The sequence below is a fragment of the Oryx dammah genome, unplaced genomic scaffold, assembly GCF_014754425.2.
Source record: "Oryx dammah isolate SB20612 unplaced genomic scaffold, SCBI_Odam_1.1 HiC_scaffold_8, whole genome shotgun sequence".
NCBI lineage: Eukaryota > Metazoa > Chordata > Mammalia > Artiodactyla > Bovidae > Oryx > Oryx dammah.
In genome coordinates, this window is record NW_024070192.1 from 21,473,509 (window position 1) to 21,492,318 (window position 18,810).

The window sequence follows — 18,810 nt, forward strand, 5'->3', positions numbered from 1 at the left end:
GACTGGCGTGCTGCAATTCATGGGGTCACCAAGAGTCAGACACGACTGAGCGACTGAACTGAACTGAACTGATTGTCTCCTCACTGCCAGGCACAAAGCTCGAAAGCGATGAAAGAGCTGTGAACAGGACAGACAGGTCTTGGGCTTATATTCTGGAACAGAAACTTAGGATAGAAGAACTTCCCTTGGACTGAAGGAAAAGGGGAGAAAGGAGGAATGAAGAGACAGGGGTAGTGGTGGGTCTCCAAGAGAGGAGCCCCAGACCCTGCTGCTGAGTCAGAGCCCCTGCAAAGCAGCAGAACAGGAGGTAAGCTTGGGGACCTGATAGCTTAGGAGCACTACATCCTGCTTCTTGGACTGTGACCCCAGGAAATGGACAACAGCCAAATAGGTTATGATTGAACGGGGTATCTGGCAGCTGGAGTTACAAACAACCCACCTGGTATATCCATGCCAGCGGCACACTAATATAGCAGAATGGTTCTCAAGGCCTCAAGCAGGAAGCAAGCGGCTAGAAGCATAAATACAAATTCAAACTAAGAGGCTTAATCTTCCCTGTTGAAATAAGGTAAGACACACACACACATTCCGTTTTCTTAGAGCATTTACTTTAGAAACCTTGTTATTGTAAATTCTTTCTCTGTTTCTTTGAAATGTAAGCGAATCTTTTTTAAAGCTAAGTAAGATTTTGTCCAGCTTTGCAACCTATGAATGTCTTTGAATTTGAAATGTAAACATCCAAGGAAAATAGCACACCAGTCTCCCAGTTCCTATGGGAAAGTAGGAGCCTCTCTCCAAAATTACCTCCTGTTACAAGAAGTGTAGTTTTCCTTTATGTGAGGCCCATTAGCGAACACAGATGGTGACCCCAATTACCAGGTAAAGTTACGAGATGAACTGTGTGTGACAAATGGTGATGTCAAGTCCTCTTTCTGGAGGACTAGTTACTGCTTCTCTTGAGAACAGGGGTGTAACAGGTTGTATCTGCTTGATTCTAGAAGGGGAAGATTTTCTCCTGTCTTTGCACTCAGTGATTCCTGGGATGTGCATCATATTCTAATATAAAGCAACGTGTTTTCTTTCTCTACTGTCTTTGTGGAGAGGATTTCTGGGTTGACAGATTTTGTGTTAATTTTTTCCCCAACCCCCAACAACACAAATGGAACCAGTAGGAAGGATAGAGACTAACTCAGGGAACCCAGACTTAGACGACATCAAAGATAGTACAGGGGCCCCAGAGTCACAACTACAAAGTTCCCCAAAACTTAGACACAAAATTTTGTGGAAAAAAGGTGGGAAGTCCATATGATGAAATTTAATTACACATCTTGTGCAGAATCAAAGCTCAAAGTAAAGACTAATTTGTTATAGAAAAATATAGTAACTTATGCGTCCTGTCTACCTTAGCCTATGGACTCAGATTTATATCAACTATAGCAAATAATGGGACTTGCCAATGTTTAACTTTGGGAGTCCTATTTCAGACATGAGTGCTAAAAACCCATTTCCTCTGCGTGAAGCATAGAAGGAAAAGAGTGAAAGGAAGCCTAACATTTGTAACAGTGATTCTCAGACTTTGCTGCATGTTAGACATCAAGGAAATCACAGTCAATCTTAAAGGAAATCAATCCTGAATATTCATTGGAAAGACTTATACTGAACCTGAAGTTCCGATACTTTGGCCCCCTGATGCAAAGAGCCAACTCATTGGAAAAGACCTTGATGCTGGGAAAGATTGAAGGCAGAAGGAGAAGAGGGGGACAACAGATGAGATGGCTGGATGGCATCACCGACTCAATGGACGTGAGTTTGAGCAAACTCCAGGAGGTGGTGAAGAACTAGGAGGTCTATATTCTCCCTGGTGGCACTAGTGGTAAAGAACCCGCCTGCCAGTGCTGGAGACATAAGAGATGCAGGTTCGATCCCTGGGTTGGGAAGATTTCCTGGGTTGGGAGAAGGCCATGGCAACCCACTCCAGTGTTCTTGCCTGGAAAATCCCATGGACAGAGAAGCCTGGTGAACTATAGTCCATGGTGAACTATAGTCCATGGGGTCGTAAAGAGTGGGACACGACTGAAATGACTTAGCATGAATGCACCTTATGTGCCAAGTGTTTTACATCGATTACTAAGACATTACCAGCTTATGTTCCAAAGGGTAGACTCTGGAGTCAGACTGCCTGGCTTTGGATCTTGGCTCTGCACTTCACTGGACTTCAGTTTCTAGAAATTTCCACTGCTTCTCCAAAATAGTTGGAATAATTCTCCCACTCATTAGCCTATGAAATTACTCAGCTCTGGTGGTTCAGATGGTAAAGAATCCACCTGCATTGCAGGAGATTCCGGTTCTATCCCTGGGTTGGGAAAATCCCCTGGAGAAGGAAATGGCAACCCACTCCAGTTCTTGCCTGGAAATTCTCATAAATAGAAGAGCCTGACCCTGCATGAGGGTCACAAAGAGTCAGACATGACTGAGCAACTAACACACACACTAACACACACACACACACACATAGAAACTAGACATCCCACATTTCAGAGCTCCTCTCACTTTCTCACACAGACTGCTTTCTGTCTATGGAATGTGTATCTCTCTAAATAAACCTGCTTTCATCTTACTTTGTGAGCTTCCCTGGTGGCTCAGACAGTAAAGAATCTGCCCTCAACATGAGAGACCTGGGTTCAATTCCTGGCTCAGGAAGATCCCCTGAAAAAGGAAATGACTACCCACTCCAGTATTCTTGCCTGGAAAATTCCATGGACAGAGAAGCCTGGTAGGCTACATACAGTCCATGGGATCGCAAAGAGTCAGACACAAATGAGCATCTAACATTTTCACTTTGTTTTTCAACTTAACTATGGCTCGCTCTTGAATCCTTTCCTGCTCAAAGCGAAGGACCCTCAATTGGTGGCCAGTCCCAGGGATTCACTCTAAACCTGGGACAGAAGCACGCATGTTCCAGTTGCAGAGAGTGTAACTCTGTATCATCTTTGCCCTCTCCTCCTCTTCCCTTCAAAATCAATTGCCACTTGCTAAAACTCACTGATTTCATGCATGCTCCCCCTCCTCTATGCCCACAGCATTATTGATGTCCAGTTTCCTATGACTGTCCAGCCAGAACTTTGAAAATAACTTTACTTCTTTCTTCAGGAACACTGGTTCTCTAACTGGTGTCCTTACTCTGAAATCTTCTGCACTCCTCCCCAATTAATCTGATCGTGTGACTCCCCATTTCATAAACCAGGAATGATTTTCCATTTCTGACCAAATAAAGTGTAGGCTTTGTAGCTTCTCTTTCCTATGATCTGACCCTGAACCCCCCTCTTTTTTTTTCTCTTTCCTCTACAATTCCTTCTCCACCTTTTCTCCCCACAATATGGCCCAAAAGGTCACCTCTCCACTTCAGAACTCTTCTAGAACTTTATCTTTACCCAACACACTTCTGTGCAAACAGTAATCATCCAATAACCAACTGAATGAATGAATGACCTTCAGTCTTGAGTTCTAATTCTGAAGGGGCTGGGGGCTCACTCTCGTGAATGTCCCTACAACTGGTGTTCTCAACCACATCATTTTGGTTCTTGTGAGCTATGTTATAATTACTTTGTCTCTAGTAACAAAACACAACATTTCCAAATGATTTCTTTTTCTCATAACTAGAGTAGATTCAAGATGATCCCTATAAGAAGGAAGGAGGTCCTTGCTTATTTGAACTCTGTTATGATTTCTAAAGCATAAAGAATAGTATGTAACTCTAACTAGTGCATTGAGAATTACATGGATCCTGCAATTTTATATATGCCACAGTCTTTAATGAGCTATTTAATGAGCTATCCATGTAATGAGCTATTATTAAAAATTTCTCTAATAAAAGACAGTATTTTTAACAACAAATTAGCAAAATTTTCCTTGAAAAGTGACATTTGAGATCTTGAATTAAATAACTTCATGATTCACATGCTTATAGAATACTTTTAAATACATCTCCTCTCTCATTAAAAAAAAAAAAATCTGGCACTATTTCTTTTAATCTAGTATGTATGTGGAATGTTTCAGACATGGAACTCCCATTTGTGTGGCCAGCAGGGCCCAAATATTAAAGCTGCAGTGTTTAACACAGTAGCTACTAGCCATGCGGGTTCTAAGCACTTTAAGAGTAGCTTGCCCAAATTGAAATGAGCATAAAAATATGCATTAGATTTCAAAGACAGTATTACAAATAAAGAATGTAAACTATCTCATTAATACTTTTTGTTTATTATATGGTATATGGTCCAGCTCTCACATCCATACATGACTACTGGAAAGACCATAGCCTTGACTATACAGACCTTTGTTGGCAAAGTGATGTCTTTGCTTTTTAACACACTGTCTGGGTTTGTCATAGCTTTCCTGATGAGAAGGCAGAGTGCCAAAGAATTGATGCTTTCAAACTGTGGTGGTGGAGGAGACTCTTGAGCACCCCTTGGACAGCAAGGAGATAAAAGCAGTCAATCCTAAAGGAAATCAATCCTGAATATTCACTGGAAGGGCTGATGCTGAAACAGAAGCTCCAGCACTTTGGGCAACTGACACAAAGAGCCAACTCATTGGAAAAGACCCTGATGCGGGCAAAAATTGAAGGCAGAGTGAGAAGAGGGTGACCGAGGATGAGATGGCTGCATGACATCACCAGTTAAATGGGCATGAACTTGGGCAAACTCTGGGAGATGGTGAGGGACAGGGAAGCCTGGCATGCTACAGTCCATGGGGTTGCAAAGAGTCGGGCATGACTTGGCAACTGAACAATAACAACTACATGATGCATCTTAGATATTTAAGGTTAAATAAAATATTTGAAAATTCATTTCACTTGTTTCTATCTTTTGATATGATGACTAGAAAGTATTAAATTACATATGCGCTTTAAATTCGTGGCCCACATTCTGTTTCTTTATTGCAAAGCACTGCTATAATGTAGAAATACCTGAGAGGTTTGTTTCAGATGCAGATTGCCAGGCCTGGAATCTAGTTCAGCTCTCTGTATTTTAGGCGAAGGTTAGCAAGAACTACATAAAGTAATAAGAGTTTAATTCTTTCCTGATTCTCCTTGCACTATCAATGCCTGTTTCTCTTCCCATTGCTCAGTTGCAATTACCCAAAAAAGAGAATCAGTTTGGCCTAAATAATCATAAGCGATGTTCTTTAGTCAGAGCTTTTGGTCAGGCTGCCTCACAGGTCTCTGACCTAAAGATTGACGCTCCTTGGGTGAAGTGTCCACCCCTAGACCAATCCACTGTGACCAATGGGGAGGGTGGAGGAGGCAAGGGCCAAATTAAACAGAGCAGAGGAATGACCTGGAACCTCACCTCTCAGCAGGAGTTCTGGGTGCCCAGCTTTGTTTGGAGGGGACTGTGAGAATGCCCGGCACAGACTGGACTAGCCAGCGGTGAGTTAATTCAGAAATTAAAAGAGCATAATGTACATTCAAAGGCCCTGTGAGCACCAGAGCCAAAGATTGATTATTTCCTGAACTACACTCCAGATACAATTTCAGCCAAGCCACTCTACAAATAACAGTGATAGATCTAGCCTTTAAAATATTTCAGTCATATCCAGCAGCCAGCTTTTCAGGCTAGACAAGGAATTTAGGTGGGGAGAAACATTACACGGAGGCAGACTAGATAGTATTTGGAATATAGCCAAGGGATCAAAGCCCAGTCCCAAGGATGCTATTACATCACCAATCACCATACGACCTTGGGAAAGACACCATAATCCCTCCTGCACAGACTTATCATCTTTACAGTTTACAAAATGACAGGGATTGTGACAATTAAATAGAACGACAGAGGTAAAGTACTTTATAAAGTTAGAAGAGCTGCACAAATGTTATATGAGTACGCAGGAGTTGTCATCAACTCTGTGTTTACTCATGAAAGAGTAACCCGACAACACATCTTATCTCAGTGAATATACCCAGCACAGGGGCTGTCTTGTTGTATTTCTTCAACCTTGCTGAAACGTTGGAAGTGTTAACTGTCAGTTCTCATCCTCTATTAGCACTTATCTCCAGCCATAGCTTCATCTGTAATATGCCTTCAGGAATTCACCTCAATATATCAAACTCTGCCATCAGGCCAGCCGCCCACCACAAGTCAAGCAGTATGTATTTAAGAGAAATACAATCAGTCAATCTTGCAGCTTATGACAGCTGTCAGCTGAATATAATGGTCACTTTTTCCAGTAACTGTCAGAATATTCAAGGTTTACAACATGTTCTAATGCCCTCCCATAGCATTTCTGTTTAAATAATCCAAATGGTGAGGAAAGTCATAAAAGAAAAGCTTAGGCACCATGTTTTAAGCCCAGGTTTATTTCCATGTAATATTTTCGGAAAACAAAACACAATTTTCTTTATGTTATGCCCCATTTTCTTTCCACAAGCTAAATTAACTTCCCTCTGCCAAATGTGCTCGGTTTTACAGAGACCCAATCCAGGAATACTGAGACTGTCTTCCTTTTTTGGTTCCTTTATGGAGAGACTGAGACTTCTACCAGATCAACAATAGGAGAAAAGGTTTTACCAAATATTTGCATAATTGATGAGAAACCCAGGGGTTTCCATGGCTTCTGAAAAAAAGGGAGCTCTGTATCTTTAAGACTCCGTGGCGCTCTCTCTGCTCGCGATGCAGACAGAGCAGGTTCTGCCGCAGAGACTCATCCTATCGATAAGGTTCTGTTAGCCAAGGTGGAGGATGGGAAAAGAATGGAGCTGTCCCAGCTACTCAATGAGATCAGGGCAAACTATGAAAAGCTCCTCACCAGAAATCAGATAGAGACCGTGCTCTCAACAAGGATCCAGGTAATGATTTCATACAGACAGGCATCTTCCAGGATAAGGAGACAATCCATGTCTATCCAATTCCTGTCCCGGCCTCTCTGAGGTACAGTATTTCCTTTTCAATGCAGCATATACTGGGGAAGGAATTTAGGTTTTACTGCAATGTGACAGGGACTATAGGGGGAAAGGCTGTGTTTATTACTGTTAAATGACCATTAAATGAATATTGATTGATGCATTTGATTTTTATATAAATCATGAGGTTATTGTCATTAACAAAACATCGGATCAGTATACAATAAAATGATGCACAGTAATCTCTTTTAGACATCTTATAGGAAGGAAGCATTTCAGATACCCTTGGAAGATATCACGGATTTACTTATAGAAATAATTTAAATAACACCTTTAAAATGACAAGCTTTATAGTGAATTTATTATCTTGCACACTTTGCAAGATAAAACTAAGTAAAATATTTCTAAAAGGTTTCTATCATTTTTTCATGAGTTTGATTTTATACCAGACTGTTACAAACAGAAGTCATGTGAGTATGTGAACATGGTATTCAGAAACAATGATATAAATTGGGACAATCAAAATTCTCCAAATCAATAAGGACTTTTCACTTTGACTATAGATTTTTTTGCTTTGGTACTAAAAGGTGAGAAATGTTTATCTCTAATACTAAGCATGTAATATTTAAGTATTGTTTAGAAAAAGAGCCAAATTAAATAAGGGCTAAATCCTCATTTCATAGACACTTTAAAATGACAATCACCCTTAGCAATTAATTAAGGTCTCATATCTAAACAAATGGAAAAACATCTATTTTAGAAACAAAGCTTCAGAAATTTAGAGTTTATTTTTTTTTTAGTTTACCTATCATATCTGAGTTCACGTTCTATTCCAAGCACCCAAACACAGCAAAGAGTTTACTTAAGAACATCACCAAAAGGGAAAAAAATATTGCTGGGAAATCATAGGATGTTATCACATTAGTAATTCATTTTTAGTAATATCATAAATTTAATCTCTAGGTAACATTTTCAGTCTTCATAAAGAATGATCAGCATCTCAAATGAAGCAAATTCACTGAGATATTTGAAGTGTTGCAAGAATTCACTCACCTTTTACAAAGAGAAGAAAACAATTAATAGATGACAATTTCTGAAAATTATAAACCAAATAAACATTTTATTGTGCAAAAATAGAAATACAAGTTAGTTAGTTTACAAGTCACAATGCTGAAAGACTAAAGTGAAAAAGCAAGACTACAGTAAGTTTTGTTTCCTTTTAACATAAAACTACTTTAGGGGACTTCTTCTTTTCCCAAAGAATTCAGAAAATCAACTAGAATAAATTTGAGAAAGCATGATTACTTAATTATTACAAAACAAATGTAAGCTATTTTAGTTATTTACAGCTATATAACACAACACTCTAGAACTTGATGAATTAAAAAGACAATTGTATTGTCTTTCATACTGCTATGGGTTAACTGGGTTCAGCAGGGGTGATTTTTCCACCACGCATGACATTGGCTGGGACCACAGGCATCTTGGGGCACAACTAGGTTGGGACAGCCAACGTGGCTTACTCCTGCGTCTGGCACCTTGGCAGGACATTTCTGGAATGCTGGCTCAGCTGAGACAGCTGGGCCTGTTTCTCTCCATCTGGCCTCTACACAATCTCTTCAACAGGGTATCTGGACCTCTTATGCATTGAGGCTCCCAGTGTATAACCAGGGCCCCCGAAAGCACAGAAGTGGAAGTTGTCAGGGCTTCCTAAGGCCTACAACTGGCACATCTTCTATATTCTGCTGATTAAGGCAAGACACAAGTCATCCCAGATTCAGTGTGGAACAGGACCAAACAAGGACATGAATTTGGGGAGGTGTGATTCACTGTGAGCCATCTTTGGAATCTAGCTACCACACAAGCCTAGCTGCCAGCTCCCCACTCAAAATCCAGTAGATACCAGAATTCTTATGCTCTTCCGTTTCTGAGATTCTTGTCCTCCTCTTTTGCGGTTTCTCTAATACGTGTTGCTGCTTTGTTTTGCCAACCTAACACTAAGAATAAGTGACACAGCAAATGAATTTTGTCATCTAATTCCTTGAACTATACTTTACTGACTTTCATTTAATCCAATATTTCCTTAAAAAAAAATCTATTGTACCACCAAATTAATTTTTGTGTGTTTTAAAATGTACTTTTATATGAACATTAAAAGGTTCTAATTTTTGCCACACTGCTCCTACAGTTCCTCGGGCCAAATGTTGAGAATTCTGTCCAAAGATACTTTCATTCAATCCCGGCATCAGCATAAGAACACTTAAAGTTGAATATAAGCTAATTCACTCATTATTTAATATGAGAACATTTAGAGAGCAGTTTTTAAAGAAGTCATCTTGCTACCACCCTAGATAGCCAAAGTTAGCATGCCTTCTAAAAAGATCATTTTGCAAAAGGTGAATCAACAGTGGGTTCTTTTAATATAGAAGTCTATTTTAGAATCTCTAATGCCTATGATAACATAACTCTACAAATTATTCATAATATATTTTCTAGTAGTATTTACTTCCTGTTCATATATCCAGTCCCAGAAATAATCGATTCATAAAGCAGCTTATAAGAAAAAAGTGGGGGAACGGGGAAGTAGTAGCTAATTTTCTGTCTTTCTTCTTTAATGATGCCATAAATAATGGAAAGTTAAGAATCAGAGGTCTCAAACTTAGGCCTTGCAAACTCACTTCTCATTAAAATGTATTTTTCTGCATTTCATAGACTGTCATGGTAGGAAAGGACTTTCGAGGTTTGTTTTACATCTGAGAAAACCAAGGCTAAGAGTGCAGTTAACTCACTCATGTGTTTAATTAGGGACTGAGCACCAACCAGAACATACATCTGTAATTTAAAGAAAAAAGATTTGATTCCTATACTGTTTGTCTACAACTGCCTTTAAAGGTCTCATTTTCAAAAGTGCCCTTTTTGTTGTTGTTGCTATTATTGTTGTTGGCTTTCTTCTAGTTGGAAGAAGATCTAAGCAAAAAAATGGACAAAGATGAAGAGGCTTTAAAGGCAGCTCAAGCAGAACTCAAGGAAGCCCGACGCCAGTGGCACCACCTGCAAGTGGAAATTGAATCTCTCCATGCTGTGGTGAGAATGACCTCAAGGCGCTTGGCCCGTTGAGTCCCTAGATGTTATCTGATTAGGAGAGGGAAGGAGTAATATCCATTACTGGACAGTGAAAAACTAAAAATCAGGGCACTGAATTCTATCCATTTGACCTAATTCAACTAGCGCCCTGCCTCCATCATGGCAATGTCGATCATCAGTTCACTGAAGGTTTAGTTCACACTTACAATAATGAAATAATCCTTACTCCAGAACCCTGAGGGTCTCTAAATGTTAGAATGGGCGAAAAGAGCTTTTGTCATTATCCAAAGTCCTAACAGTGGAGGATTCTTTTGTCCATGCTATAAAGACTTCTAATAGAAAAATATTAAACACTTTCCAAAAATGCCTTTTATAAGGAGTCTGCTCTGGCTTTAATATTCAATATTCTGTAGGGGCTTCCCTGGTGGCTGGGGGAGGGCATAAAAATGATCACAGGTTTCCTTGGAAACAGAAAACTCTCCAGCTGTAGATAGAAAATACAACTTTTTAAAAGTTGGGCCATAGCTAAAACTGTAAGGAAATACTTCTTGCATAAGTGCTATACAATTATTGCAACCTTTTAAAGAAAGAACTCAACTGAATGAAGACATTGCAAATCAGATTTCAGAGACGCAGTTTGTTTCCTTGATTCACTGATGAAGATCTGTATAAAACAGGAAAGGGGTCTTGAAAACTCCCTACATGCCAGTGAGCAACATTACCAGATGCAGCTGCAAGACCTAGAGGCAGTGATTGAAGGACTAGAAAAAGAGCTACAGGAAGTAAGGCGCGGCATTGAAAGGCAGCTTCAAGAGCATGAAATGCTCCTCAACACCAAGATGAGGCTGGAACAGGAAATCGCAACATATCGCCGCCTCCTAGAAAAGGAAGAAATCAGGTACCTAATTTCCATATAGTGAATGACCAGAAATACAGAGCCACTTAGGTCACTGATGTAGTCGGAAAAATTAAATCTAAAAACCTATCATTACCAAGGCATGATCACTGAGTTCCTACCACAAAATAGGCACTGCAAAAAAATAAGTGGGAGAACTAGTTCCAGCCCCCTCAAATTATCAGGGACTTTCTTGATGGCTCAGCCAGTGAAAGAATCATTCTGCAATGCAGGAGGCATGGGTTTGATCCCTAGGGTAGAAAGATCCCCTGGAGAGGAAAATGGCAACTCACTCTAAAATTCTTGTCTGAAAAATCCCATGGACAGAGGAGCCTGGCAAGTTATAATCTGTGGGGTCGCAAAGAGTCAATGGCTGAGCGACTAAGCACACACCAAATTATGAATAGACGAGCCAAAGTCAGGGACTTGAGCTACAAGAAAGAGTACAAGCAAGCCTGGAACAAAATGGAAATGATCCTCCATCACTACAAAGAAGACCTTCCTTAACATTCTCACTTTCCCTGCCATTCACCCCTTATAGAATTAGTGCCTCCAATAGACCACCCACGAAGAAAGTTTGAAAAATTCACACATTTCTGCTTTTCCCCCTCCCATAAGGGCCCACTCCAGGCACACATCAAACTCCAAAATAATAATAATACTATTAGTAATACTGTTGTTACTACTATTATATTACAACCATGGAAAGCAATGTTGTTCTACGTACATGGTTTGAAAGACTTCCAGATACTCTGACAATAAAAGGCATCAAAAGAGGGATTCTTAATAATTCACAGTTTCATAATCTGCAATCTCTTGTAAGGTCATATGACTTGGAGCACAGCACAACCTAGAATTTTCAATATTCCCAGAAAAATAAAGCTTTATTTGTGCTTGCTTCAGAATTCTGCTGCTGCTGCTGCTAAGTTGCTTCAGTCGTGTCCGACTCTGTGCGACTCCATAGATGACAGCCCACCAAGCTCCCCCGTCCCTGGGATTCTCCAGGCAAGAACACTGGAGTGGGTTGCCATTTCCTTCTCCAATGCATGAAAGTGAAAAGTGAAAGTAAAGTCGCTCAGTCGACTCTTAGCAACCCCATGGACTGCAGCCCACCAGGCTCCTTCGTCCATGGGATTTTCCAGGCAAGAGTATTGGGGTGGGGTGCCATTGCCTTCTCTGTCAGAATTCTGAGTCCTCTATAAAACTGGTGAAACTACTATCATCTATAATAAGTTTTAACATTTACCAAATCTTTGAAAAACACAAATTGAATTAAAAATACCATTTAGTAGTTAAGTGATGCTGGGCAAATTATTGAATCTCTCTTTGTCTCAGTTTCTCATCTATAAAATGCTTACCTCAGAATTGCTGAGGATTAAATGAATTAATGTTTGTAAAGTGCTTAAAACAGTGCTATGTAAATAAATTATATAGCTGTATACATATAATTCATTTATTATGAAATAAAATGGTTGTAGATGTGGTTTAATGCCTAATCATTCAAGATGTTGATAAAGTGGTCTTTAACATTCCTTTAACACAATTTTTAAAGTTTTATTATCCTATATTTAAGATACACAGGTATTTGGGCTTCCCTGGTGGCTCAGATGGTAAAGAATCCGCCTGCAATGTGGGAGACGTGGTTCGATCCCTGGGTTGGGAAGATCCCCTGAAGAAAGGAACAGCTACCCTCTCCAGTATTTTGGCCTGGAGAATTCCATGGACATATGAGCCTGGCAAGCTATAGTCCATGGGGTTACAGAGTCAGACATGACTGAGCAACATTCACTTAAATTTATTTAAGATAAAGTTACAAAAGTTATCAAGAAAAATATAATGAACTCCTATGTTTAAGAAGTGAAACATTTATAATGTTACTGAAGTCCCCCTAATCCCCACCCCAGCACCTAAAACACACCCCCACCCATCTTATCCCCCTCCATCAGTCTAACCTGGCTCCCAGGTCTGATGCTTATAAGTTTCATTATATTTATATCCCTAAGCAAAATGGGGAATTGTTTTGCATATATTTTAATCTTTGTACAATTAGCTAGCTACAATCTTTCTTCTCCCCACTCAATGTTATACTTGGGAGATTGTTCCCTACAGATAAAGTATATCTTTAGTTCACTTATTTTCACTGTTAGATAGTACTTCCTTTGTATTGGTGATGGTTTAGTCACTAAGTCCTATCCGATTCTTGTGACCCCATGGACTGTAGCCTGGCAGGCTCCTCTGTCCATGCGATTCTCCAGGCAAGAATACTGGAGTGGGTTGCCATTTCCTTCTACAGGGGATTTTCCCAACCCAGGATCAAACCCAGGTCTCCTGCATTGCAGGCAGATTCTTTACCAACTAAGCTACAATTTACCCATTCTCTTATTGGAGAGCATTTGTGTCAATTACATGCTAATACAATGTTGTTTCTATAATTTTGTTTCCAATTGCAGATATTATGGTAGTATCCAAGGTGGGAAAAAAGAACAAAAACCTACCACAAGTAGAGTCGGTTTTGTTTTACCTTCAGGTGAGTTTGTGATTTAACTAACCTGAAAAGTGAAGTGCCATTTATAGGCACTTCACTTTATTCATTATATTTTATTATTATTTATTATTAATATATGTAATTTTATATATAATATATTATATCATTATTTAAAATAATATAAAATTGTATTATATTTTATAATATATTATATTTAATAAGAATTTATTATAAATAAATATTCTAAAGTGGCAAAAACAGCAATATTTGAATAAAGTTTGACATACACATTGACTGTGACTAGTACTTAGTATATAATAGTACTGTGAATAGTACTGTGAATGTTGTATTTAATATTTCATAAATAATATTTCACAGCCATTATAAATGAAATATCTTTTTCAACAAAAGTCCCACAAAAGTATGAGGATGAAAAAGTGGAAACAGTGACCAAACAGGCAATATTAAATGGAAATATTGTGAAGGAAAGCACTGAAGCTCGTGGCACTATTCAGTAAGTAAAATAATGTTGACTTAGAAATAATAATGAACACATGCAAAAAAAGTTAACTTCAATTGAGTAATCTCAGTAATCTTTGAATGTGTCTAAACATAATTTTACATATTGTGATTTTTAATCAGACATGAATAAATATATAAAAACTCAGATGAAGTACTCAACCCTTAATTCATCATTTTTCCAAAAAATATAGCCAAGACATGAAAATTCCATAGAACCCCTTAGAAATTTTATTCATATGATTTTTAAAGAATACACATTTAACTGTCACAATATAAATTATAAATTGTAATTTAAAATTTAATATAAGTTATATACATTTCTTGATTTATTTTTCATATACAATACATATTACATGTTTTTTACTATAGCTGTACTTCTTCATATAGGAAGATTTATTTTATCATTTCAGGACAGAGAAAGTGGATGAAGTTATTAAAGAATGGGAAGGTTCCTTCTTTAAAGATAACCCTCGATTAAGGAAAAAATCAGTTTCTCTTCGATTTGATCTTCATTTAGCAGCCACTGATGAAGGGTGTTCACAGACTAAGCAGGATAATCTACCAGATATAGAAGTCAGGCTTATCATGAGAAGATCATGCAGTATCCCCTCTATCAAACGTCCATCAACAACTAATTAATCCAAAGACAGTATTTGACTTATGAAAATGACATTAGGATGGACCAGGGTAGGCCTGCTGGCCACCTTCTGTTCCAAAATGTAAGTTATTAAGTATATATGTTATGACCAATGTATGACTCATCAGAAAAATAAAAAGAGGGAGGGACAAAATGTCTCTAAATATAATTGTAGGCGTATTTTTTTTTTGGACAAAGGGAGCTTAAAATCAGAAATTAAGTACAGGTTCTATTTTATTTATTATCCAAATAGTCTTCTTTTTCCCTTAAATTTTTGTCAGAAATTGTAAGCATTAAAATGGTTTAGTTAAGTCTTCAAATTTTCACTCAATGGCTGAATATTCTAAAGAAAAGGTAAGGGTCTGTTTAAATATGATTGTATTATATCAAGAAACACATTGAATCATCATTATTCCATCACTGATTACATCTAAATGGATTTTTCTACTTAAAAAAGAAAGCAATTATAAACAAACCTTTAAAGAGGAATCACTTAACTGAATTCTTTCCTTTCGAGATAATAATTTGTGCAGGTAGAAAATAAGAGTTATTTTCTACCAGATGTTTTGAGCAAACAATAGAAGACACCCCCAGGAGCATCTGATGATTAAATTAATCTTCATCTGAAAGTTTTCTGTCATCATTATCTGATTTCCTGAAGAGTAAATTTACTCGAAGAACTGTAAAGGTTGTATCCTCCCACACAAAAATCAGAGGGCCAGCTGCACAAGCAAAAGAGGAAATCCAGTTACTACAATTACTGGAACAGGATCCAACCTCTCATCATTCCAACTTTTCCATCTGTATAAATTAAATATGATTTTAATTTGAGTCTCTGATGTGAGCATTAGATAAAGATACTATATAAAGTATTATAAATATTTCTTGCAAACATTCATGTGAATTAAGATAACAGTATTGTTATCTAAGCAAAGAGTATTTGCAGGATTTATGTTTGTAAGTTGTTCAAACCCTAATAAATATGGAAAGAAAATATATTTGTGAATAAGTGAAGTATTGTTGCAAAGTTTTTTAAACAGCCTAATTTGTTTAACACAGGTATATTTAAAGACCTTAAATAATAAATACTTGTTTTAAAACATTAGAAATTTATAGGCTATCAATTTTTTTCTAAGCAGAAAAAACATTGAGTACAACTCTCCATACTTTTTTTCCCAGCTAAAGTATCACCTAAAGGGCTACAGCTGTTAGCATATTAATACAGCCTTTGGAACTCTCTCTCTCTCTCTTCTTTCAACTGAAAAAAAAAAAAAAGAAAGTAATTTTAACCAGAAGAAAATTATGTTAAATAATCTTTAACATAATACAGGGAATAACATTTAAATGTTCTTTTGGTTAGTTCGGATTTATTTTAGCCTGGCTTATTCTATTTAGTGAAAGGGATGATTTTGTTTTGTCAACGACACAACAGCATGTGAAGTGCTTCTTTTTGCATAAGCATCTGACCTAAAATACATCCTGTATATCAAAGTGTTTTCATTCAATATTAGTTAAATGCTACTAACTTTATTAAAGCTTTGGAAATGCAATCATATAAGCTATTGTACTAAAAGTTACTGTACTAAGCAACAGTATCATAAATAAAGGAATATATCTAGTGTCATCTATACACAGTGTTAAAAACAGTACCCAGCATCATGAATGTAACTGCTCGTGATAGTAATTCCACTATGCAGCTCTTGTATGTATAACATATACATTTTAAAATACAGTACCTGAATTTATAACAGCTTTATTTGCTTCAGTATTTGCATTTTAAATTGGGATATGAGTTTACCAAAGTAAATGATACCACTACAATAAAAAAAAAACAACTGAAACATGAACTTGCAAACCTGTATTGTATTTGAGTTTGATACATTGTATTGAGCAGAATTATCCCAATATTGTTAGCTTCATTGCAGAATGGAGAAAACTACAACCAAGGTGCATAAAAGCACAATTATTATACTTTTATTTAACAACAGAAAAATTAAGAATGGTATATGCTAATATATGATATATTCTAATTAAAAAATAAAAATAATCTCATAGTCCTGGAAAAAGTATAATAACAGCAGCCACAATTTGCAGAGGGCTCACTCTGCTCCTGGTCCTATAATCAGCATCCTCAAACTCAATCTCTAATCCTCACAGCAATCCTACAGGATGAACAGTATCATCCTCATTTGATGGATGAATAGAAATTAACATTCTTCAGTCTCTCTGAAATGGTTCAAATGCACGCTTCCATAACAAAATACAAAAGTAAATACTACGAGTCCCTTCACTGTTCACCTGAAACTAGCACAACATTGTTAATTGGCTACAACCCAATAAAAAATCAAAAGTTTAAAGTTTGGGGGGGGAAAAGTAAATAATAAGTTCAGTTACCAACAACTGCAAAATCCCAGCCCTGCAACCATGCAACCACTCATGACCCATGCAACCAGGAAGGAGTCACCTAAGTTCTCTAGGTCTCCGTTTTCACATCTGAAAATGAAGAGAAAGGTGGCACTTGATCATCATTCCTGCCCTGCCTACTTCACAGAGCTGTTTGAAATAATACACATGTGAAAATACGTGGCAAAGCACTACTCAAATATACAAGAATATATGGATGAAAACAATTACTGGGAGAGAAGAATTCATGTGCATGTCCCAAATCCCCAGATATTTTGAAGGTAAGGCAGAAGACTGTAAAAGCAAACCACACTGTGTCAAAGTCTACACAACATGGTGAATCACTCAGACCTGGAAATCTACTGGACTTCAGTATTTCACAATGACTTCTAGTAATAGCAACTGAACAGCCATAACTTCTGCTTTCACAGAAAGGCCTGAGAAAACTAGCTTATTTCACCATGTTTCTTATAGCCACACTTTTGTTTTTATTAGCCAGACTTTTATAAGTGGTTCAGACAGAGTTCTGTCCTTCCTTTCCCTACTTTAAGTGGTGGGGAGCGGGGAATACATTTAAAAATGCTTCATTAGAACAAACTCTAGACAAACTGCATGGCTCAGTGTTGGATTCAAAACCTTTTGAGTCACAAACCTCTTTGAAAATCTGTTAAAGGTCAAAACCTCTATCTGGAAGAGGGTTGGGAGAAAGCACCTGAAAATTGTGTACAATCTTAAAAGGTTATAAAGCAATAAACCTCCTGGAGCCAATTCACAGACTAGTAGGTGTCCAAGGACTATGAGTGTTTCCTTATTCTCCTCATGTTCTCCTCTTTCTTCCTTCCCAGTCATGGTCTTGTTTTACCCCTGTTTTGTCCTTCCCAGCATCTTCCCACAGCAGGAGGGAAAGAAATCAAAGAGACTTCAATCCCAGCTTAATCACTTATTAATTTGGGGAGGAAGAAGAACCTCAAGGAAGTATTAGTGTCAAAGAGCAACACAGGTAAAGTTCCTGGATCTTGCTGCCAGAAAGAAAACTAAACTGCTTGGTCCTATCTCTGGGGTTTACCATTCGGTGCCTGTGAGGGTTCCCAATATCTTTACATGTAGTATGAACAGGCATATTAACTGTTCATCCCACATCTTCCAGGAATAATCACCATTCAAAATAACCTGTCCTGCAGGCCCCATAAATATCCCTGCCCATGCAAGATCATATGTCCTAATGTCTGCTTGGGGAAAAAATCAACATCAACTCAGAGTAAGCAGAGTCCATCCTGTTGGATATTTCACTCTTCAGTCTTAATCTCTAGGACTTCCTCTATTATATTTTGCCTATATTCTTCCTTTCTTAATTTTTCAAATCTTCAGAGCAGAGAAAGAACTAAAGGGAAGAAAATGAGATAGCTGATCATTTTTTCACTCCACAGATATTGACAGATGTTGAATGCCCCAGCCCACGGAGCTTTCATTCTTGATGGGAAGAAAAAGATAACAACATAAAAATATAACAAACAGAGTATGTTAGGTGGTAATATATAATATAGAAAAAAAACATGACTAGGAGGTTGGGGAATGAGTTACAGTTTTATATAGATCAGGAAAAAGGTACTGAGAAGGTGACATTTGAGCAAAGATCAGGAAATGAGACAGTGTATCAATGTCACCACTCCTTTCCTTTCCTCCTATTTTTGAGTCCTCCCTTTCCCACTACAGTATGCTTTGTTGCTAACACCCAGAACTTTTTCTGCAGAAGACTGCCTAGAGATGACATAACCAAGCACCTGCCCCAGCATGGCGCCTGCCCAATCCTCCACCATAAAAGCCAGTGGAAGAAGGTACTGGGATTCCCTGCTGAAGCCTTCGTGTATCTTACATTAATCCATATA

At 37.9% G+C, this 18,810-nt stretch overlaps 1 protein-coding gene across 3 annotated transcripts; it reads left to right on the top strand.

The window, feature by feature from the left end:
* The first annotated feature begins 213 nt into the window (after positions 1-213).
* On the top strand, positions 214-16,266 carry KRT222 (keratin 222). Of its 3 annotated transcripts, XM_040245418.1 has the most exons (7): positions 214-307; positions 458-568; positions 9,854-9,982; positions 10,660-10,880; positions 13,328-13,404; positions 13,741-13,876; positions 14,295-16,266. In XM_040245418.1, the coding sequence occupies exons 3-7, from the start codon at positions 9,878-9,880 to the stop codon at positions 14,521-14,523; spliced, it is 768 nt and encodes a 255-aa protein (XP_040101352.1). In that variant the 5' UTR covers positions 214-307; positions 458-568; positions 9,854-9,877; the 3' UTR covers positions 14,524-16,266. The 3 variants fall into 3 exon arrangements, with proteins under 3 accessions (XP_040101352.1, XP_040101351.1, XP_040101350.1); XM_040245417.1 differs by lacking the exons at positions 214-307; positions 458-568 and adding an exon at positions 6,656-6,926; XM_040245416.1 differs by lacking the exons at positions 214-307; positions 458-568 and adding an exon at positions 6,662-6,844.
* The last annotated feature ends 2,544 nt before the right edge of the window (positions 16,267-18,810 follow it).